Source organism: Mustela nigripes, chromosome 4 (genome assembly GCF_022355385.1).
Source record: "Mustela nigripes isolate SB6536 chromosome 4, MUSNIG.SB6536, whole genome shotgun sequence".
Classification (NCBI taxonomy): domain Eukaryota; kingdom Metazoa; phylum Chordata; class Mammalia; order Carnivora; family Mustelidae; genus Mustela; species Mustela nigripes.
Window position 1 is genome coordinate 134,698,428 of NC_081560.1, and position 24,406 is coordinate 134,722,833.

At 33.3% G+C, this 24,406-nt stretch overlaps 1 protein-coding gene across 4 annotated transcripts in view; it reads right to left on the bottom strand.

The window, feature by feature from the left end:
• The window catches only part of HERC4 (HECT and RLD domain containing E3 ubiquitin protein ligase 4), a 122,803-nt gene that overhangs the window by 73,185 nt on the left and 25,212 nt on the right, over positions 1-24,406 (bottom strand). For all 4 annotated transcript variants that reach the window (XM_059397531.1, XM_059397532.1, XM_059397533.1 and 1 more), the window contains 4 exons: positions 21,171-21,330; positions 14,289-14,365; positions 10,394-10,615; positions 9,218-9,309 (listed from right to left, as the gene is read on the bottom strand). In XM_059397531.1, the coding sequence (XP_059253514.1) occupies positions 9,218-9,309; positions 10,394-10,615; positions 14,289-14,365; positions 21,171-21,330 (551 nt within the window). The remainder of the gene's footprint in view (positions 1-9,217; positions 9,310-10,393; positions 10,616-14,288; positions 14,366-21,170; positions 21,331-24,406) is intronic.

Genomic DNA, 24,406 nt, shown 5'->3' on the forward strand with positions numbered 1-24,406 from the left:
AGGCTATTTTCACATATTTTAAAAGCACTTATGTTCTTATCATTATATTTAGTTGAAGCCATCATTAAAGAGACACTAATCATTTTCTGCACTGCCTTTCATGGTCATTATATTCATGATCTTATTGAATCCCAAGTACATAACCTGTAATGTATCACAAAACCTAAAACTGGTTATCGTCTTCAGTTTTCAAACTAGTTATGCTTTTATACAAAGCTCTGCAGAAAGAGTGCAATTAAACCAGAATGCACAAATATAGCTCTTTTTAACACACAGTTGCTACAACGCAGGGGTTGGGGCGTCAAACCCTTGCGCAGTCAAAAATCCACATACAACTTTTGCCTCTGCCAAACTTTACTAATAGCCTACACTCCTGCCTAAAAACCTTACTGTTTACATAAACAATACCTAACTTAACTTTTTTGGTATTTCTAGGCTACACAGTTTACCTATAAGTTTTTTCAAATTGTTGCAATCTCTAAAATCTTTACCAATATATTTGTTTTAAAAGATCTGTGTATAAGTGGACCCATTCAGTTCAAACCTGTGTTATTCAAGGGTCAACTATATATAGTCTTTAAAAAATTTATGGTAAAATATAAAACTGGGTTAGGTTAAATATATAAAAAAGTAATTTGTCATAACAGCTTAACACAAGCACAATTGGTTTTTCAGTTTAACTACTTTTCTTCAGAATTATAGCTGTATATACAATTTTATATTCTGCTTTTAACATTTAGTAGTGTAAGTGTATATATGACTATGTAAAGAAATTGATTTTTCTTTTTAAAACATTTTATCATGAAAATTCCAAACTACACAAAAGTAAACACATGTATATATAAATAAAAATATATATACATACACACACTATCATATAACCATCACTTGGCTTTAACAAGGAGCAAAAGTTAAATAACCTTGTTTCGTCAATGCCCCTCCCATTTTTCTTCTTCAGGGTGCTTTTAAGCAAAAAAGAAAAAAGAAGTACTAGAGTACTTTAAAGCAAACGGTGGACATCAAATCCTTTCACCTATGAATGTGTATATATCTTTAATGACATAAACCTTGCACATATATAAATACAAAACACAGTAATATTATATTTACAAAATTAATATTAATTTCCTTTTTTTGACAGAAATGGCAAAGTGTTTATTTTTTTATTTATGGTTTTTGTAACTGGTATCTTTTTTTCCCAGTTTTATTTAGGTATGATGAATTGATGAATAAAACTGTATATATTTGAAGTATACAATGTGATTTCGCATACGAATACACTGTGAAATAACGACCACAAAGAAGTTGTTAAACACACCCATTGTCTCACTTTTTTTTTTTTTTTTTAAAGAATGCTTCAGATCTACTCTCCTGGCAAATTTCAGGCATAGAATACAGTATTGTTAACTAGTCACTATGCTGTACATCTTATAACAGAAAGTTTGTACCCCTGACCAATTTCCCCCCATTTCCACTACCCCAACTCGAGACCCCAGGAAAGAACATTCTATCCTCCATTTCTACAAATTTGACTTTTCTTAAGATTCCCCACATAAATAACATGATAATGGTATTTCTCTTTCTCTGGCTTATTTCACTTAGAATAATGTCCTCCTCCAGGTTCATCCATGTTGTTGCAAATGCAAGTATTTCCCTCTTTTTTGTGGTTTAATATTGTTCTTCCGTGTGTGTGTGTGTGTATGTGTGCATATACATATACATCACACATTTTCTCATCTGGTAATGGACACTTAGCAGGTTTTTTCTTGGCTATTGTTAAAAATGCTACAGGGTCACCTGGGTGGCTGTCGTTGGGCATCTGCCTTCAGCTCAGGTCATGATCCCAGGGTCCCCTGGGATCCAACCCCACATCGGGCTCCCTACTTGGTGGGAAGCCTGCTTCTCCCCCTCCCATTCCCCCTACTTGTGTTCCTCTCTCGCTGTCCCTGTCAAATAAATAAAATCTTAAAAAAAAAAAAAAAAAAAGCTACAATGAACATGGGAGTGCAGTTAACTCTTCAACAACCTGTTGTTTCCTTCAGGTATATACTCAGAAGTGGAATTTGCTGGGCCATATAGCTCCATTTGTAATTTTTTGAGGAACCTCCCTCCATATTGTTTTCTATTTGCACCAGTTTACATTTCCACCAGCAGTGGGAACAAGGATTCCCCTTTTCTTCACTTCCTCACCAGTATCTGTCCTTTTTTTTTTTGGTAATAATCATCCTAACAGATGGAGGGTGTTATCTCACTGTGTCTTTGATGTGTGTTTCCCTGATGACTGTGAGGTTAACATTAAGCACCTTTTCACGAACCTGTTGGCCATTTGTTATATTCTTTGGAAAAGCATCTATTCAAGGTCCTTTGCCCATTTTTAAACTAAATTCTTCATTTTTTTTAGCCACTGAGTTATAGGAGTTCCTTTTATATTTTGGATATTGAGCCCTTACCAGATAAACGGTCTGCTAATATTTTCTCATTCCATAGGGCTGCCTTTTCATTTCACTGACTGTGTCCTCTGCTGTGCAAAATCTTCATTTGTAGTTCTTAATTTATTTTTGCTCTTGTTACTTGTGCTTTTAGTGTCATATCCAAAAATGATGACCAAGACCAATGTTTTTCACCCCATGTTTTCATCTAGGAGTTTTAGTTTCAAGCCTTACATTAGGTCTTTAGTTCATTTTGAGTTACATTTTGTTAACGGCAAAAACAGGGGTTCAATTTCTTTCTTCTGCATATAGACATCCAGTTTTCCCCACACCGGTTATTGAAGAGACCAAACTTTCCCACTGTGTGTTGTTGGTGCCTTACCACTGATTAGTTAACTGTATAGATGTGGGTTTATTTCTGGGCTATCCATGGTTTGACTGGTTTATGTGTCTGTTTATGCTAGTACTATACTGTTCTGATTACTAGAGCTTTGTAATCTAGCTTGAAATCAGGAGCTTGATGCTCCAGCTTTGCTGTTCTTTCTCAAGATTGCTTGGTTATTCCTGGTCTTTTGTGGTTCCATATGAATTTCAGGATTTTCTATTTCAGTGAAAAATGCCACTGGAATTTTGATAGGGGCTACACTGAATCTGTGGATCACTTTCAGTAGTACAGACATATTAACAAAATTAATTCTTCTAATCCAAGAACATGTACTATCTTTAGATTTATTTGTATCTTCAATTTTTCTCACTGATGCCTTACATAGTTTTCAGCGCAGAGGTCTTTCACTCCTTAGTTAAAATTCATTCCTCAGTAGTTTATTGTTTTTGATGATACTGTAGATGGGACGGACTACTTTATTAATTTCTCTTTCAGAGTTTGCTTAGTGTATAGAGATACAACTGATTTTTGTATGTTGACTTTGTATCCTGCAACTTTACTGAAGTCAATTTTTGGTTCAAACAGAGTTTTGGGTGAGTCCTGTATATAGGGTTTTGTATATATAATATTATGTCATCTGCAAACAGACAACTTTAGTTTTTTCCTTTCTAATTTGGATGCCTTTTACTTCTTTTTCTCTACTAAAATAACTCTGGCTAAGACATTCAGTACTACACTGAACAGAGGTGATGAGGGTGGGCATCTTCATCTTATTTTTGATCTTACAGGAAGAACTTTCAGCTTCTCACCACTAAATATATTAGCTGTGGGCCTATCATTTATGGCCAATGTTACATATTCCTCCTATACTTTACTGAGAATTTTTATCATGAAAGGATGTTGAATTTCACCAAATGCTTTTCCTCCATCTACTAGGATGATCATATGATTTTTATGACAACTAATGTGTATTGACTGGTTTGCAGATGTTGAACCATTCTTACCTCCCAGGGATAAATCTCACTTGATTATGGTATGTGATTAAATTTGGTTTGCTGGTATTTTTTAAGGAGTTTTGCATCAATGCCCATCAAGGATATTGGCCTGTAATTTTATTTTTTCTGTACTATCTTTGTTTGGCTTTGGTATGAGCATAATGGTGGCCTCATTTGAAAGTGTTTCCTCCTATTTTTTTTGAAAAGTTTGAGATGGACTGGCATTATTATTAAATGGGAGAATTCACCAGTGAAGCCATCTGGTCCTGGGGTTTCTCTCCCCAGATTCAATTTCCTTACTAATTAAAGCTCTGTTTAGATTTGCTATTTCTTCATGATTCACTCTTTGTAGCTTGGATGTTTCTAGGAATTTATCCATTTCATCTACGTTATCCAATTTGTTGGCATGTAATTGTTCACAATAGGTTCTTAAAATCTTTTATTTGTACAGTATCAGTTGTAATATCCCTTCTCCATTTTTGACTTTGAGTCTTTTTTTTTTTTAGTTTCCCTAAAGATCTGTCGATTTTTCCCCCCTCTTTTCAGGAAAACAGTTCTTGGTTTTGTCATCTTTTGTAATGTACTTTTTGTCTATTTTTACTCTGACCTTTTTAATATTCTTCCTTCTGCTAACTCTGGGCTCAGTTTGGTTTTCTTTTTCCCTAGTTCCTGGAAGTATAAAGACTGTCTCTTTGAGAGCTTGCTTTTTCTTCTTTCTTAATGTAGCTATTTATTGCTACAGATACTTTACTGGATATGCAGTGACAGTATTATCACTATCTATCCCTCTTAGAGTTGTTTTTGTGGCATCCCGTAAGTTTCAGTATGTGTGTTTCCATTTTCACTTGTCTCAATATATTTAATTTCTCTTTTACTTATTTCTTGACCCACTGATTGTTCAGGAGGGTGCTTTTAAATATCCACATATCTGCAAATTTTCTGGCTCTCCTATTATTGATTTATACCACTGTCACTGGAAAAGATACCTGATACGATTTCAATCTTCTTAAATTTGTTAAGACTTGTTTTATGACCTAACATATAATCTCTCCTGCAGAATATTCTGTTTTGTCCTTGAGGAGAATGTGTATGTGCTGCTGTTGGATGGAGTGCTCTGTGTATCTGTTAAGTCCATTTGATATAAAGTAGTTCAAGTCCTTTATTTCCTTATAGACTTTCCACATGGATGACCTATCTGTTGTTTAAAGTGGGGGTATTGGGAGTCTTCTACTATTACTGCTGTGTCTACAGCTCTGTTAGTTTGTTTAATATAACTTAGATGCTCTCGTGTTGAGTGCATATATAAGTATAGTTGTTATATTCTCTTCATGAACTGACCCCTTTAATTTTAATATCTTAATATCAGATACTGAGGCCATGTTAAAAATTTTCCTGATTACTTTATTAAATCACACCAAAGTACATGTCTCCTTGGTAATGTTAAAAATAAGTAGGGACGCCTGGGTGGCTCAGTTGGTTGGACGACTGCCTTCGGCTTAGGTCATGATCCCTGAGTCCCGGGATCGAGTCCCACATCAGGCTCCCGGCTCCATGGGGAGTCTGCTTCTCCCTCTGACCTTCTCCTTGCTCATGCTCTCTCTCTGTCTCTCTCTCAAATAAATAAATAAAATCATCAAAAAAAATAAAAATAAATAATAAGTAGGTTGGGGCGCCTGGGCGGCTCAGTGGTTTAATGCCTCTGCCTTAGGCTCAGGTCATGATCCCAGGGTCCTGGGATCAAGCCCCACATTGGGCTCTCTGCTCAGCAGGAAGCCTGCTTCTTCCTCTCTCTCTGCCTACTTGTGATCTCTCTCTGTCAAATAAATAAATAAAATCTTTAAAAAAAAAATAAGTAGGTTAACAAGTTTCACAGCTTAATCTATCCACATTAAGCTTAATGTTTCAATCCTTGTCTTTATCCACTATTAGGGAGATTAGATTAGATTAGAGATTTTTCTAATCTTATTATTTCTTCTAGGTTTATTAGTTGGAATTCTACAAAAAACTTAACTCATCAACTACTAAAATTACTCCCAAATACAATCTGCAAATAGGAGGCAGGGGAAATGCATCTTTCTTATTTACTAATTTTTTAAAACATGAGCTGTCCTAGCAACCTCAAAATATAATACTGTTATAAGCAATTAAGTTTGCTTTGTATTGACTTGAGGATGAAAAGTATCATAATGAAATCATGGGTTTTTATATGCTTGGTGTATTTCCATTTATTGCCATTATTATTTCTTTTTGTGAAAACTCCTGGATGCTGTCCCTCTGACATGACCTTATAACACCTAATAGCCAAGGCTATTCTGAGACGTCCCACCTCCCCCACCTCCGGATATGAAATCAGGCTCTTCTCCAAAAAGCCCTGGTTATTGTTCATATAGAGTCTACAATAATCATGGGATGCCCACTGTTTCCAGATTGCACATGGCTAATTACTTCCAGGACCATTCAGTGATCACGGCAAAAAAATTTTTAGAAGGAAAACAATAAGAGTTCGTAATGATACTCTTAGAGGTGATTAAAAGATCACAGGATCTTAATTTAATTCCTATTGTTTTCTATCTCTTTTAAGCTGAAGGTCATAGTTTCTAATGATAGTAAAGTACTTATTTGCTTTATCCTATCCTGTACGTAATATATTGAGAGTAAGTATCAATTTTACTACTAACAATTAAGACTACAGAGGGCAGTTTAAAATTTTTGGGTAAATTCAGTTTATGTTTAGGCTACTTCCTACTAGTGATATACAACAAAATACTATATTTTAAAAGGACTTGATTAAAAGAATTCTCCTTCTGTAGTTGTGCCACTAGTATATTTTATTTTTAAGTACTTTTTAACAAGTACTTAAAAACATCTATGTTAGGGGCGCCTGGGTGGCTCAGTGGATTAAAGCCTCTGCCTTCAGCTCAGGTCATGTTCCCCAGGTCCTGGGATTGAGACCCACACTGCACTCTCTGCTCAGCAGGGAGCCTGCTTCCTCCTGTCTCTCTCTGCCTGCCTCTCTGCCTACTTGTGATCTCTATCTGTCAAATAAATAAAATCTTAAAAAAAAAAAAAGTATGTTTGCTTTTTAATTATGTGTAATAGTTTCTAGGTTCTAAAAACAAAACTGTAAACCAAAGTACATCTATTAAATTTTTTAAAATACAAATACCATGTAACATGTTCATCTTTTATCCCTGCTTATACAAAAGTCAACTATTCTGTACCTTTTTACTTAACAATATATATCCTAAAGATATTCCACAGCATAATATAGAGATCTACTTCATTCTATTTTACAAGACTTGTAAATACTGTTTTACAAGTTCTGGGTGGTTACTACAGTTTATTTAACTAGAGTCCTACAGAAAAGACATCTGCATTCTTTCATTCGTTTGCTATTAAAATAATGCTGCAATTAAACTGCTTTGTGCACATACAACTTCCTATCTTTGGGACAGATTCTTAAAAGTAGGGTTGCTAAGTTAAAATATATAAGTTAAAAAATATATATATGCTAAGTTAAAATATAAAAAATATATATAGCATATATATATGCTAAGTAAAAAAAACATAAAATATATATGCTAAGTTAAAATATATATAAAATAATATATAAAATATATATGTGCTAAGTAAATATATATAATATATATGATAAGTAAAAATAAATATATAAAATATATAAATATATATTATATATAAAATATATGCTAAGTTAAAATATATATTATAAAAATATAATTAAAATATATAAAATATATGTGATATGCATAATGAATTTGTAAATGAACTTGAAAAAAATCTGACATCTTTATGATAGTGTGTTCACACCCATTAACATGTATGTCTTTACATTTATTGTTTTTTTAAAGTCTGTTTTTAAATTGCTAAGATAGGTTTTGCATAAGGAAACTGCTTCATAAAGCAATCCTAATTTATTTGCAAAAAGTTCTTCCAGAAAAACAAAAGATATATGGATACAGAACTGTATTCTAACTTAAATCAAGGGAAAATAAAATATTTTTCTATTAGGATATTTAAAACTATCTTATTTTGTTAGAAATAATATATACCAGTGCTCGCTTCGGCAGCACATATACTAGAAATAATATATACCAAAAATGCCAGTGAACAAGTACCACCAGCTACTATCTTAAGAGTAATACAGAATATTAAAATTAAAAAAAAAAAAATCAACAGATGTAAGCAGTTACATATCCTGGGAAAATAAGATTGAGTGGTTATTTGAAGGGCTGAATTTGATAAGCATTAACACTGTAAGTCTTTCTACCACAAAGCTAAGGAATAATATATAATATTATATATTATAGCCCTAAGGGATAATATGTAAAATATTTTTTACTATTATTTCAATATAGCCTTATTTCTTCTAACCACCCATGACAGAAGAGAATGACGATTTTTAACTTGCCAACGTAAGTTATTAAAACTATAGTGACTAATTTGTAATTTGAATGATAAAAATCAATAAAATATAAGATAAGCAGATAAAACTTTCTTACTAAAAGGCAAGTAATATAAATTTTTAAAAAACAACTTTTATAATTAGTCATATTTTTAAAAGTACTCTGAGAACATTATACTTGATAAGGACTAAGAATAATTCTTATTAAAAAATTTCCAATGTGGGAGTGTGTACAATTTTATGTATGCAGAAGTCTGACTAGAAGTTAATTTTTTCTTGCTAATATTATCTACTATGCAGAATGAAGAAAGATAATGCAGCAAAAAATTTCATTTCTAATTCAGCTAATAAAAAATGTGTCAGTTCCTTTAACATGACTATAAATAATATTCCTGGCAAAGGTTAGTTTAACGTGATTATTTTCATTCTACTTCTAATCACTAGAGGACTACACAGTCCTGGTAATGAAATGGGACATACCCAAGAAAGTTACAGGACAGAGTTAAAACCATTAACAAGACTGTGATGAAAGCTCATTATAACTACTTGCGTAATACTTAGCCTGTGGTTAACAGGCAGATTCATTCTCCTCCATTACTTGTTGTACAGTATTTATAAGCCAAACAGGAGTTAAAATCAGGCAGTTACGCAATATAAATGGGATTGATACATAGAGGATGGCAAGTCTGACAAACTAAAAAGGAATTTTTTCATTCAAAATATTAAACAGTATTTCACATAAAGCTGAGAAATTCATTAATACATATTATCACATTTAATAGATCATAACTCACATTTCATAACAATAAAAATTGAAAATTAAGGTAAATTGTTTTTGACAATAATAATCTAGTTCTTGTCTTCAAGAAATTACTTTTTAGACATCAATAACACTCGAATTTTAATGTAAATATCATGAAAACATTCAATAATTATAAATTACTACCATGAGTAATAATAAAGAAGTTTTATAGGAATACAATACCTTGGTTAGTGCAGCAGTATGATCTTCTCCACAACAAACATAAACTATTTTCTGAGTTCTTAGTGACTTTAGTAAATTAGGAACATACCTATCTGAAAATTCCAACAAGAGACGTTAACGGTATTTTTTTAAGTTAAAACTCTTCTAAAATGTGTTTCCTCTACAGCTTCCCAAGCTCAGTAGACAGTGATAAATAATTTTAACTGTGATTCAATGATTTACTAGTACAAACCTACTTAGTTCCCAGATCTTTCTATTCATGCTGCTATAAGAAAGGAGGGTTTTAAATAGTAATTTAAGTGTTAAACTCCCTTAACGCCGATCTTTACAGAACTAGAAATCAAGGAATTTCAAAGCTATTTGCTTCTAATATCATTCTTTATATTCACCTCATGATAATTAAGCTCACAGGATTCTATTTAAATACTTGAAAATTATACTTTCTATTTTGTAGCAGAAAAGAAGTATGTCCTAATCTGACATTTTTCTCTATGCAAAACAAAATATTTTAAAGTTCTGAGTATTATTTCTTTATCATTACCAGTTGTTACTAGACCAACAACTCACTTTTGTCTACTTAAGTCATGACAATTATGTTGAATTTTATGAAATTAGTTCCTGTATTTCAGATACTGGCATCTGAATTAATGTGGTTATGAAAAATCAGCTCCAAGATCCTGACTTGTTTCAAGTAATTATAATGCTTAAAATTCAAATTGTTTATTTTCAATTCTAGAATCAATGTTAAAAGTGAAACTTCAAAATAAAGTTTTAATGACTCTGATTATTTTAATAGTTCCCTGAAAAACTCAAATACATTAACGTTTCATGTTACTTTCCACAATAATTTTACCACCTCTTTCCACCAATGGTAGCCAATAATGTGATTACCAATTGAAGTAATGTTTTTCACAACTTTCTTTTAATGAATATCTAACAATAAAGATTTTTCCAGATATACTTTCTAGAGTTTATTTTGTGATAAAATGGCATTCATTGGCACTCCCACCATCCCTTCAAAATATTATTAAATGGAATTTTTAAATAAACTTCTCATCCCCTTCTCCGTATCAGGGAAGACTTGGGTACATTTCTTTCTGACATTAAGAATCACTGATCCATCTCAAAAGATCATTTCTTTTAATGTACATTTATCTGTAAATAATGAGAACCTACCATTTTCATCATTAAGACCTAGTTGACCAAATTTGTTGCGTCCCCATCCAAAAATAGCTCCAGAAAGGGTGAGTACAAAACTATGGGCTCCTCCTGCTGCAACTTGCATGAAAGGGATTCCAAGCAAAGACTTAATCAGCTGTGGCGAAGCTTGCTTTTTACAGTCAATGCCTAAACCCAACTGGCCATATTTATTTTGTCCCCAACTGAAGACTTCACTTGCTGTAAAAGAAAAATTATAAAATTAACTATTTTCCTCACACACCCAAAAATTTCATTTGAAGATCATCAGTTACTTGGGGACATTCTTCATCTCATCAAATGGAAGTACATATTCACCTTTATTAAGTTTATTTCTTATCTGGAAACATAATAGAAGAACATTCAAAGAAACATCAAGAACAACATTTTGTATTAGTACAGAATAAGTTTTACTCACTTTACTAATTAGTACAGAATAAGTTTGACTCACTTTACTAATGAATGGGTAAGGCACATAACTCATTTCCTTATGTTTCTTAAGAAAGAACTATTCCTCAAGCCTCACTTTCATTCTGTGATTTATCTCAAAAGGCACTCAACCAGGCTCAAGACCTCAGTTATTATATATTGATCACATTCAAAATTTTATCACTAGACCAGACCTCTCTTATTAGCAATAATCCCATGTATCTAATTGTTTACCTGACCTCGACACGTGGATAATTACAAAGGTACCTCTCGAGCTCAGTGTGTTTCAAACAATTTATGACCCCCAACTTCACCTCCCATATCTGGACCTGTGCTCAGTGTTCTCCATCTCAATAAATGATTCTGTAACTGACTCAGTAGCACAAGCCATAAACATAAAGAGACATGCTTAAAGAAGACATACTCTTCTCTCTTCTTTCACCTTATACACAGACTGGTATCACTCTATTCTATATCAACACATAATATACAGTTTTGCTTCTAAAGAAAAATATGGCAAATAGATGCACTCTTCACCATTTCTGCTTGTCACTTTTGCTCCCTCAACTATCACCATGTCTTGCAACTTTAGACATCTTTTTATTTTATTAAATGGCACTAACAACTGACACACTAATAATTGTTTTTAAAATTCATAGTATAAAATAGTACACACTTAAAAGTAAGTTTCCCTCTAAAATTAGATGTTGGGTCCTCTCCCAAGAGACAACCACTCTTACCAATTACTGGTATGTACTCCCAAAAATATTTTATGCATATACTAGCAGACATCTGTACATATAGAGAGATATTATTAAAATGCAGATTGGATAATGTGACTCACCTGAAAAAAGATATCAGAGCCTTCTCACTGACATTGGGATAAGCACTTTTAACAAAGACTGTTAACGTTCTACATTATGGAAACATAATGTTTCCAAGCTCATTTTATACCCGTCTCTTCCCTTACTCTATTGATACTTGTCCTCCTTTACATTCTCCAATGTCCATTTCTCACACACTTGCAATTCCTTTTGTGCAGACTTTCCCCCCATCTTTGTCTAGTTCATTTCTACTCTTTCCCAGCAGCAAGCTTGCCCTGGTGGTCTCGTTTAAGTCCAGTCCCCCGTTATATATTCCAAATATCCTAATTTTTTCTTTACAGTCCTTTTTCATATTATGTAATTATATTGTTATTTGTGTGAATATGACTATAACATAAGGGCTAGCAGCATACAGCTTACCACTATATATTATGTGAATGATGCCAAACAAGGCAAAAAAATCCCTCTTAAGTCCAGACAGAAAATTGCCCTCCTCATCAGTAAAACATCTGGGTTTAATCTGATCTTAGATCTACCTACCAAATATCAAAAGAAGAGCTGACAAAGTAACAACAAAGAATACAGGGATGCCAGCCTCCCCAGTGCCTACAGAAATTCAAATGCCTTAATAAGGCATTTAAGGCCTTTGTAACATATTACCTCAACTGAAGTATCACTAGGTCTCCCACGCTCACAATACCTACATAAAACTACATGCTAACATTCAAATACACAAAATACTTTCCTAATTCTACGACTTTACTAGTACTATCACCTTAGCCAATCTTCAACACTTCTAGTTATTTCTCAACATTTCTCTAACTCTGAATATACCTTATTCATCTTTTAAAACTGCATTAAATACCAAGTCCCTCTTTATTATTAATAATTTTATTGATCTGAACTAATTACACTTTTTTCCTTCATTCATGTAGCACTTCACTTTGACCTTGACCAAAATAGTATTTTTGTCTCAAACCAGTTATTTGTGTATCTGTCCCCCCCCCAGATGCTATAGGCCCTAAAATTATTCTATCATCTTACCTGTATTTCCCTACAGCTAGACCCTAGTGCTGTATTCACAGGAGGCCTAGACATTTAATGAATTAAATAATAGTAATAATGAAGCCACTGGAGCTTATTATTTATTTATTTATTTTTAAAAAGATTTTATTTATTTGACACAGTGAGATCACAAGTAGGCAGAGCAGCAGGCAGAGGGAGAGGGAGAAGCAGGCTCCCTGCTGAGCAGAGAGCCCGATCCGGGACTTGATCCCAGGACCCCCCAACCATGACTAAGCCGAAGGCAGACACTTGACCGGCTGAGCCACCCAGGCGCCCCTGGAGCTTATTTTTTATTATTATTTTTTAAGATTTTATTTATTTATTTGATAGAGACAGCAAGAGAGGGAATACAAGCAGAGAGAGTGGGAGAGGGAGAAACAGGCTTCCCACTGAGCAGGGAAGCCCAAGCCGGGGCTCCATCCCAGGACTCTGGGATCATGACCTGAGCTGAAGGCAGACGATTAACAACTGACCCACCCAGGCGCTCCTGGAGCTTATTTTTTTTATATGGTAAAAACCAACATAGTAACTAACCCATGCTACAATCCTCAGCAGGCAGGTGAAGAAGCTGAGTAAGAAACAAAAGAGGGCGCCTGGATGGTTCAGTGGGTTAAAGCCTCTGCTTTTGGCTCTGGTCATGATCTCAGGATTCTGGGATTGAACCCCACATTGGGCTCTCTGCTCCACGGGGAGCCTGCTTCCTCCTCTCTCTCTCTCTGCCTGCCTCTCTGCCTACTTGTGATCTCTCTCACTCTGTGTCAAATAAATAAATAAAATCTTTAAAAAGAAAAAAAAGAAACAAAAGAAACAAAAGCAAACAGGGGCACCTGGGGGTGGCTCAGATGGTTAAGCGTCTGCCTTCGACTCAAGTCATGATCTCCAGGTTCTCGGATAGAGCCCCATATCGGGCTCTCAGCTCAGCAGGGAGTCTGCTTCTCCCTCTCCCCTGCTGTGCTCTCTGTCCCTCTGGCTCTCTCTAATGAATAATAAAAATCTTTAAAAAAAAAAACAAAAAATCCCCAACAAACAAAACTAATAGGATGCTTAGACTTTTTTTTATTCATAAAAAGTCTGAGATCAAATGAGATTAGACAAGTTGTAACTTTCCCCCTATAGAACAATGACACACAAAAATCAATTCCACCTCTATATACTAGCAATAACTTTGAAATGGTTCAATAATAAAAACATCATTTCATATCTAGGGGAAAATCTAATAAAAGATGTATAAGACCTCTCCACAGAAAACAACAAAATACTATTGAGAAAAATTAAATGGAGATTAAAATAGATATAACATGTTCAAGAATTGAAAGAATCAATACTGTAAAGATTTTCCTAAAATTGATTTATAGAAACAATGTAATCCCAATCAAAATCTCAGTAGTCTGTGGGTCTGTGAAGACTGACAAGCTAATTCTAAAATGTATGTGAATATGAAAAGGATCAAAAGGAACCAGGACAATCTTGAATTTCAAGAACAAAGTTAGAGGACTTTCTGTTCAAGTATCCAGCAATAAAACTGAAAAGGGTAAGAAAATAAAAATAATGCTTACCTTTAGAAAGTGCAAGTGAATGATAGTAACCGCAAGCAACCTGTACTACCTGGATATCTGATAAACTTTTAATATTTCTAGAAAATAAGAAAAGAAATCAAAATCAGTTAATTCCATTTAATAAACGGATCCTGAATATTTATTAATGCCATTTACTGACTACCTATTATGTGCAAATAGGTTCCTACTGACCTAGCAGTACATGCTTTTTTATATAAGCCCATTTTACCCAACTATTTATGCTAACATCAGTAAACAAAATTGAATGTGAAAAAAATTAAGAGGTGTAATGAGAAAGTACTCTGAATAAAGAATTTAAGCAAACTATGTTCACACCTCAAGTATTCCTCACAGTGCTTTTATAATTCAGATATTTTTTTCAAAAGAAATCTTTAGCTCAAAGTGTGAAACCTGGCAATATATTTGTAAAAAAAAATGTACATGATCTAATTTGTCTAAAATTGGCATTTGGCCTAGTTTAATACATGCTCTCTATCCGGTTCCTTAAGAACCAATAAGGATTCTTACCACATGGTGCTCCCAATTCACATTATGAAACCTATTCCTTCTGAGTTCTCCTTTTCCTTTAAATCTAAATCAGTGATATTAAACTTAATTCTTCGCTAGAGAAATTTAATCAATTCATATGTATTATGATCCCTGATATAGTCAGTCATATTTCTGCCCCTTTGCATTTTTTTCCTTGTATTTTTATAGTTTCTTCCCCCCTTTCTGATTTTTCCTTAACTGTAAAACAATTCTGAAAGCTAATTTTTAAAACATTACAAAAACCAAGTATCTTTCTACATCAATCATCCCAAGTGTTTCTTATGCAGTTCCCCTTCTCCTGGTCATTTTGTTTTTCCTGAATGAGTGTTTTCAAGGTAAGAAGGGGGGAGGAAACATATGTTTCTTATTTCCCTTTACCTGATACTGCCACCTGACCTGATTCTGCCATATGAGAGTCCGGAGCAAGTTCTGACCAGAGTGTCGATACCCATGATTTTCGGGAGGCAGCTTCAGCAAATCAAATTTTGAGTAGGAGAAAGGAGAGTTACTCTAATTCCATATTGTTGTATTAAAAATATTTTTATTTAGTGGATTTATGTTTATAACTACAAAACCTGAGAGTTGCACTGCTATAATTTCGTAGAATCCAACCAGTTAACAGGATCCAATGCACCTTCAGATTTTCAAATGTAGCAAAATGCCATTTTTTCTGTAATTAGCAAAATCAAACTCTAGCAATGCAAAAATGGGAATAAAAAAATACATGGATATATGCAACTGTGCTGAAGTTACTGAACATTCACTGTTACTGTTTATGCATATTAGGCACATGACACACTGACTACGGAATTATGTTAAATACTTTTTTAACTATATTAACTATTTTTTTTAAAGATTTTATTTATTTATTTGACAGACAGAGATCACAAGTAGGCAGGGAAGAGAGAGGAGGAAGCAGGCTTCCCACTGAGCAGAGAGCCTGATGCGGGGCTCGATCCCAGAACCCTGGGATCATGACCTGAGCCGAAGGCAGAGGCTTTAACCCACTGAGCCACCCAGGCGCCCCTATATTAACTATTTTTTAAAACTTGTTCCAGGTATCAAGTCCAAATAAGAGATTCCAAATACTAAACTCTCATAGCACCTTATATTTTTTCCTTCATAGATTTATCACTGTTAACTACTAGTGTACTCTGCTCAACAATAAGCTCTATAAATGCAGACTACATGTCTTATATTCACAGGCTCCCCAGCACTTACCACAGTGACTGGTAAAAAAATATGTAATAAATACACTGTTAAAGGATGAGTTTATAAAGTCTTTAAAGCTTTAATATTAAACTGTTCATAAAATCTGTCCCTAAAACTTCTAAATTTGCATAGCAATTTATATTTGGTGACTTCCACATTTCCAAAATTATCATAAGGCTTGGAATACAACATAAATACTACTTTCTTTAGCCATGTCTGCTACAGTGACACGGAAATGTATTCTTCTATGGCATTACTGTTTAAAAAAAAAAAATCTCCTTTCATCTCCATGTAAATTAATGTACAGAAGATTTGGGGAGATGAAGGAGGATATGTTTTTCTCCTTTTTTTTTTTTTTTTAGCTTTCAGGAATAAAATAAAGAAAAATACTGAACGGTAATAAGTTACCATATTAGTTCCCCATGTTCCATTTTTCTTAAAGGACAACAAATTAGAAAATTCTTAATGAAACAGAATTTTTTTAATTCATCAAAAATAATTCTTTTTAAGTAAAAAAGCTAATGTAAATATTTAATTATTCTCTAATTTTTTAAATGATTCAAATGCAGTCAAGAAGTAAAAATAAGCCAGAATAAATTTTGTAAATAAAAATACATACTTGTGCATATACACAACATGAGGATTCCTAATTAATGAAAACTATGAAGAGAAAATCAGAATTCAGACATCTAGGGTCAACATTTTCTAACTGCTTATAAATCTGAAACAACTTGCTAAAGTTTAAAGTATGTCAAACATTTTAAATGGCTATGACATCATTAAATGAATCACTGTAAAGAACTGAATCATTTCCTTACTTCATTTTGAAAGATGTTTGAAATCTGTAAGAAAACAGTATTAATAAACTTGGAAATAAGATTTGTACTCCCCTCCGCTGGGAAGTCTGCCAAAATATATTGTTGAATATGTGTGCTACTGTACTGTTATACTTTACAATTTAATGTACAGGGGCATTAAAGGCATAAACGAGGCACTTACAGTTGTTTGTGAAGGTAAAATTCCAACAACTGCTAACAAAGACTAGTAAAAAGTTTACCCTACATAATAAAAAATTTCAGAACTAAAACATTAAATATTTTGCGAAATTCAAACCCAACACGGCATTTACATTAAGTACAGCTTTCTGTGTGTCAATTATACCTCAATAAAGTGGTTTTAAAATATATTTTACCAATTAAACATAATTAACAATTTTCTATTTCCCAGTGAAGCCACAACTTCCTTAGTGATCTAAAAAGTCTTAGCACCAACTCTTCTTTCAATTTTGAAAGATTTACGCTAACAATCTAGTCACTACCATTAAGAAATACATTTTCTTTTTAATCTAAAATTTTAATACATGTTCAAAATTGAGGAAGTCAAGAAAATAAATTTTACTTTTGACCAAGCTGACAAGTCAAACATAATTAGTTTCTATAATCAAGAAATAGCTGTCCTCACAAGGATAATGTTATACCACCCTCTCATAGTTTTTATTGCACAGGTCCAAGAAACAGAATTTAAAAAAAAAAAAAAACTACAACTTTATTACCAATAACTGGTTATCTAAAGTTTGCATGGGAAAGTATGTATTTCCACTTAAAAGATTAACAAAGTGGTAACAGTTTCAAATATAACCTATTATTAAATTTACATTCTTCTCTCATTTTCAAGTGTTACTTAATTTCAATACCCTTATCTACTGGCATAAAAATGAATTTTGTTTTCCAGAAAAGTAAAGCCTAACGTGACTCTTCAGTTTTCTGATCATTCTTACAAAAACTATAAACACTAATTTTTTTTTTTAAGATTTATTTGAGAGAGAGAGAGAGCTTGAGAGGAGAGAAGGTCAGAGGGAGAAGCAGACTCCCTGTGGAGCTGGAAGCCGGATGCAGGACTCGATCCCAGGTCTCCAGGATCATGACCTGACCCAAAGGCAGTTGCTTAACCAACCAGGAGCCACCCAGGCGCCCATAAACACTAATTTTTTAAAAATCTATTTACATATAGTTGAGCTTCCTCCTGTCTTCTACATGGTTTATTCAAAATGAATGCAAAAATTTCAAAGCTGGCTCACATCTCTAAGCATATAGAAAAAGCCTTGCATCTAAAAATAGTTTGGGGGCGCCTTTGCCTTTGGGTCCTAGGATCGAGCCCTGCATTGGGCTCTCTGCTCAGCAGGGAGCCTGCTCCCCACACCCCGCCTGCTTCTCTGCCTACTTGTGATCTCTCCCTCTGTCAAATAAATAAAATCTTAAAAAATAAAATAAAATAAAAATAGTTTGGTACTACAATTTAAAAAGAAAAAAATCACTGGCAGTGTTTCATAAAAATGTATTTCTATGTCGTGTATCAATTTGATTTCAAACACACTTGTTTATGACAAAATGGAACTGTTCTTAAGAGTTAAACTGTTTGGATATAAGTTGTGTCGGGATGTCATAATGTCATGTGTTGGATGTACTCAGTGGCTCAGCTGTTGTGGGGCTCTACTGGGGTCTCACCAATAAAAACACATTTAGAAAAACTCTAGCTAGAGGACATTTAGATTATGAATACTGAGGGTTTGTGAGGACTATCCCAGACTCTTAGGTCTTAGCTAATCTAAATAGCTCTCCAAAGACAGGGTAATCAGTGCCCGCCACAGTAGAGGAGACTTTAACCTTCAGGGGTAAAAACTGAGCAGCAGTCCTACGGAAAAGATCCTCTTGCCCATCAATACTTGCTAGATCTATCTTTCCTTAGCAACATGCTCTAGAACAGGGGACTTTTACTTTTGTGCTGGCAGGAAAAAATCAGTTCTCAGTTGGCTAAGCCATTTCTCCCTAGTATCAAGTCATATAATGGTATACCTAAACTAAATTTGATTTTTATTACTATCACCTCTTGCTTGAAACAACAGTACGATTTATCTATCACTTGTTTGAAGTATGTTATTTATCCCATATGTTACTGCCTTGTGAAATCCCTTCAGTAAACCTGTGTTAAACAGAGGTCAAAGACAAACTCAGTCTCTGAGCATGATTTGCCCCAAACAAAATATACTGAAATACTAAATTGCCCTTTAACACATGAAAGTATCAGTAAAAACTATGTATATGTCATAACAAATCAGATCAGTCCACTGAAAACTGAGTAGGTTGAACAGGAGAAATGCCTTAACACAGAGCTTAAAAGTTAATACACATTTAGCAAATAAAAACCTTCCAAGTTTAAACCGAGTGACTCAAATAAGATCTCTTTTCAGGTCCCCATCCAGGTTTGTGAAACAGCAAAGTCACAAATGCATAATTTATTAAAGGGCATTGTTCAAATAAACTGTCATATAGTAAAATTCTCTTATAGCTACCTTTCTTTCCATTTACTAAATATCTATGGGTTAATGACTGAAATCCCTTATACTAGAAGTATAAGGAGCAACAAAATGTCAGAAGAGCAACAAAAATGTCAGTATGATTTTAGGAAATCAATGGAATAAATATAAAAGAAATTAGAAAGTTTTGACATAAATCATGGTTCTGAACTGGGGATTTAAAAATCTCATAGGAAGGTCCCTTCTCAATTGTAAAAACATAAAATTTTAAGAATTTTGTATTAAAAAATCCCATTCTACAATAGCTATTTGTGGGACAAAATAAAAGCAGCAGAAGATATGACAAATGTGAGGTCACTATGTTTCTATGAATGCTTTGTATTATTACCTACCAATAGCTATATGGTTGCAAATTACCATTTTCTGAAATAAATCAAAACTGAAATGACTAAAAAATTCAATTTACTTAGCTTAAGGAAAAAATATTTTCTCCCAAGAACACCATCATTAAGCGATACTAAAAGCATAATGGGAGTTGTGTTTGTTATTAAATTGTTATAAACAAAAGAAATTAAGGGGAAGAAATTTGGGGAGTTCTGTGGAATTTAATTATAAGATCAATCAAGGAAACATGTGAGTATGATATAGCCAGAAGTCCAACTAACAATTTTTACTAAAACAAATATAAAATGTTAAAGACCAAAAAACTTTTCATAAATTAAAACAAAGCAAATACTTAAACAAATACTTTTAAGTTCTCAATAAACATATACAAGGAAAGTCATAGGCTTACTAAAGGAACTAGCTAGCTACCCTTCCTAGTTTTAAAAAGACTCATTTCTAACAATAAGAGTTTCTGTTCTGAAATATTATTAGTTCCTGAGTTCCGCTTCCTTATCCTAGTAAGTTACATCCTATTTCTTAAACCAAAACAAACACTCATCAATGTTAAGTTAAAAACAAAATATCTAAATGTGTGTAAAAATAATGCTACCTAGAGATTTATATCTAAAATTAGTTTAATACCTTTGTTTCCCTGGAGAGTTTTCTTTTGTCCCTATAACTATTACTAGGAAGAAAGAACAAGAGTTTAAGGAAGCAAGAATTTGTATAATTTAAAAAACAAAGCGTGAGTTACTGTATTATTTATGTATTTAAAACAAATTGGATACTTTTCTTTAAATCTGTGTATTTTTACCTAAACATGTTCACGCTCTTAAAATTTTCAGCATTAAAACAATGGTTATGCCCTATGTATATCTCTAAGACTATGCAACATTGACTAGGCATTTATTTATTTAATTTTGAAATAATTCTATGATGAATTAGTAACAAATTAAATTGTGGCCATTGCTTTTTAAAAATGTGGAAAGTGACTGAATTCTTTTTACATTAAGCATGTGGGACTTCTATATTCAATAAAAACAATACAAAACAAGATAGAGAAATATGCAACCAACCAATATTTAATAAATATTTTAACAGCTGGGGTACTCAAGATAGAACCAGTAGTTTAAATTAGCCTAAACCGCTTAAAAATTTTAGTAATGAAATAGTTATAGTAAAGTATATATTCCCCATCCCATTTCTTTACAAACATAAACAATTTAGGGGAAAATACGTAATACATTAAAAAAGAGCACTCAGCCCAAATTAAAGGCCAGAACCTACCTAGTAATTCCTTAAGAACTCAAAAGGGAGAAGTAATTAGATGTCAACTCTTACTTGCCCACAGTAAGCAGAATAATTTAGATAACAAATTTATTATAAAAGACTGTTAAAGACCTCTTTTTGGTCACCTTTGTTACCTGGGTACTCTGATACATTCCTCTGATCCTAGCAGGCCAAGCTGTCCATCAGAATCGAGACCCCACGCATACACCTGGCCCTTGTCATTTAGTGCTAATGTATGAGCTTCTCCACATGAAACAGCTACGATATTTTGGGCATCCAGGGCAACAACCTGCTCTACAGAAATCAAGAAGAGAGACATTATATTCTAGTTTTGAACTACCAATGAGAATAAAAGTCTTCATCTTGTACAAAAAAAAAAAAGCTTAAGAAAATGATAAAATACAGACTAAGTATAACAGTAGTTACTGTGAAAAATTCAACAAGTATGTGCCATAAAATTCTCATTGTGGTAAATACGATATACATCCCAGGCCATAAGCAACTCGAAGTATTAAGAGACTTGAACATTTTGGGGAAGAAGTTAAAGGTTTATAAAGCTGCTCTCAGAAAGGCTCTTCATTCAAAGCCATAACCAGTAACAGAAGAATCCAGCTGAAAAGGGAATCATTTAAATATCCTGGGCCAAATTATTTAATAATGAAATAACTGACATATACTACTATGGAGTGATTCTGAAATTAATGAAATAATCTCAATTAGCAATTTCTGATAAAAAAGCAAATTCTTTATAGATCTCATAAATAAAGCATCTACTAGATATGCTGAGGGAACTGAAAGGCAATGTAACCATAACAAACAGGTTTTAGTTTATGAACTGCCATTTTAACATGAAAGAAATAAAAACCCCATATGTAGTTAAAATATATTCAAGTTTTAAATCAGAAAATAATTTAAAATACTGGTCCTTCATAAGACTATCAGTAGCTACTGACAAACCAAAAAAGAAAGTGAAATTGTTTCCTTAGTCTCCTTAAGATGTGTAATGTCTATCAGTTTTTTAGTACTACTACTACTACTTTAACATTTCATTTAAAATGGACCTTTTTTTTTCAGCCTAAGAAAACTGTAATTTCTGTCTTCAATAAAAGCCTCATGCTAAAGAGTTGTTAAACTGAAATCAATCAGGATTTCTTCTGAAGCACACTTAAGCTCAATGTAGAAAAATGCAGCTGTTCAGTAAAGAAACCAACTGCATCAGAAAAGTTTAAATCCCTATGGTTAGAGAAACTCCCATTCTATCTGGATTATTGCCCTGCCTTTTGGGGTGGGAGGTTAGCCCTAGATAGCCTCTAAGAATCTATACAACTTCAATGATATTATTTGAAGTATTCACCTTAAAGTACTATGAGTTACTAACTCATGAAGCTGGTGAACAGTATGTGGAAGTTCATTATACTAATCATTTACTATTTGTAGATATTTTGTACATATGTTTTTTAATGAAATTATATTGTAGGAACATACAAAACACGCAAAGAGAACAAGATATAACACATAGTCTCCCCCCACAAAAAAAAATCAGGAAAAAGGATTTGAAAGTATAACATCACTTATTAACATCAAAACAGTACCAAAAATCTTAATTTTGAAGAAAGAAGTAAAACACTCAAAAGATCTGTTCTCTTTCACAGAGGCCCCAGAACTAAATCAATAGTATCTCCAAGACTAACCTCAAAGGAAATACAGTAAAGAGCAGAAAATGACAAGATGACAAGAAAATGAATAAGACTGGTCAGTCAGTTCAACAGCAAATGAAGAGTACTTAAATTAGATAGCTATGGCTATACAATCAAAGGCACCAAAATCCAAGAAACAAAGAAACAATAATCATTCATACCAAACACTAGTATGTACTGTATACCCTTACGCTCCAAACACTGGAGACACAAAGAGAATAAACCATTTCTAGTCCTCAAAGAGTTTTCAGTCTACAGAAAAACAGGTGAGGTAAGAACTGTGATTAAATGCTAAGATAAAGATACACAAAAGGCCTCAAGGGAACATGAGATACTTACTAAAACCTTAAATACAAGAATTCTGGAAGACAGTAACACTTAACACTAAATCCTGAGCTAAGGAAAGAGGAAGAGATTCCATGTAGCCATTTGAGAAAATTCTTATAGCAAAACAAACTAAAAACAAAGTGAAAAGACTAACAGAAAAACAGGGGGAAAAAGAAATAATCTTCCCAATTTTTACATAGTTGGAAAAAAAAGACCATTAATTCAATGAAAAATGGACAAAAGATGTCAACTGATAGTTCAGAGAAGAAGAAACAGAAATGGCCCTTAATCATATGAAAAGATGCTCAACCTCATTGATGAGAAAACTGCAAATCCAAACTACATTTAGAAGCCAATATGTTGACTTAGAAAATTTATAAAACCACGGGCGCCTGGGTGGCTCAGTGGGTTAAGCCACTGCCTTTGGCTCAGGTCATGATCTTGGGGTCCTGGGACCGAGCCCCGCATCGGGCTCTCTGCTCAGCAGGGAGCCTGCTTCCTCCTCTCTCTCTCTCTGCCTGCCTCTCTGCCTACTTGTGATCTCTCTGTCAAATAAATAAATAAAATCTTTAAAAAAAAAAAGAAAATTTATAAAACTTAAAATTTACAAAATTTTACAATTTTACAAAACTTCACAATTTTATACTTTATAATGTTTATACTTTTCCACATGGGTTAACCTTTAAGCATCAACGTTTACATTTATCAGGAGAATGCGAAGAAAAGCCACCAAATTGGATAAAATATCTGTAAAAGATAGATCTAATAAAGGACTATTATTCAAAAATATACAAAAACTAAAAACTCAATAAAAAAATAAAAAGCCAAATGAAAAAATAGGCGAAAGAACTGAGCAGACACCTCACCAAGGAAGATACACAGATGACAAGTAAGCCTGTGAAAGGATGTCCTACATTATATATCAGGGAATTTCAAATTAAAATGAGATACCACTATACACCTTATTAAAATGGCTCAAATTGCTGGAAAGGATAGAGAGCAACAGAAACTCTTATTCGCTGCTGGTGAGCATGCAAAAGGGTACAGCCACTTTTGAAGACAGGGTGGTAGTTTCTTATAAAACTAAACATACTCTGACCTTATGATCAAGCAATCATTCCTTGATGGTCACCCAAAAAGAGCTGAAAACTTATGTCAACACAAAAATCTACACAAAGACATTTGCAGCAACTTTATTCATAATTGCTCAAACTTGGAAGCAACCAAGATATCCTTTAATAGTGAATAAACTGTGGTACATCAAGATGATAGAGCATTATTCAGCAATAAGAAGGAATAGGATATCAAGCCATGAAAAGAGACACAGAGAACACTTAAATGCACAT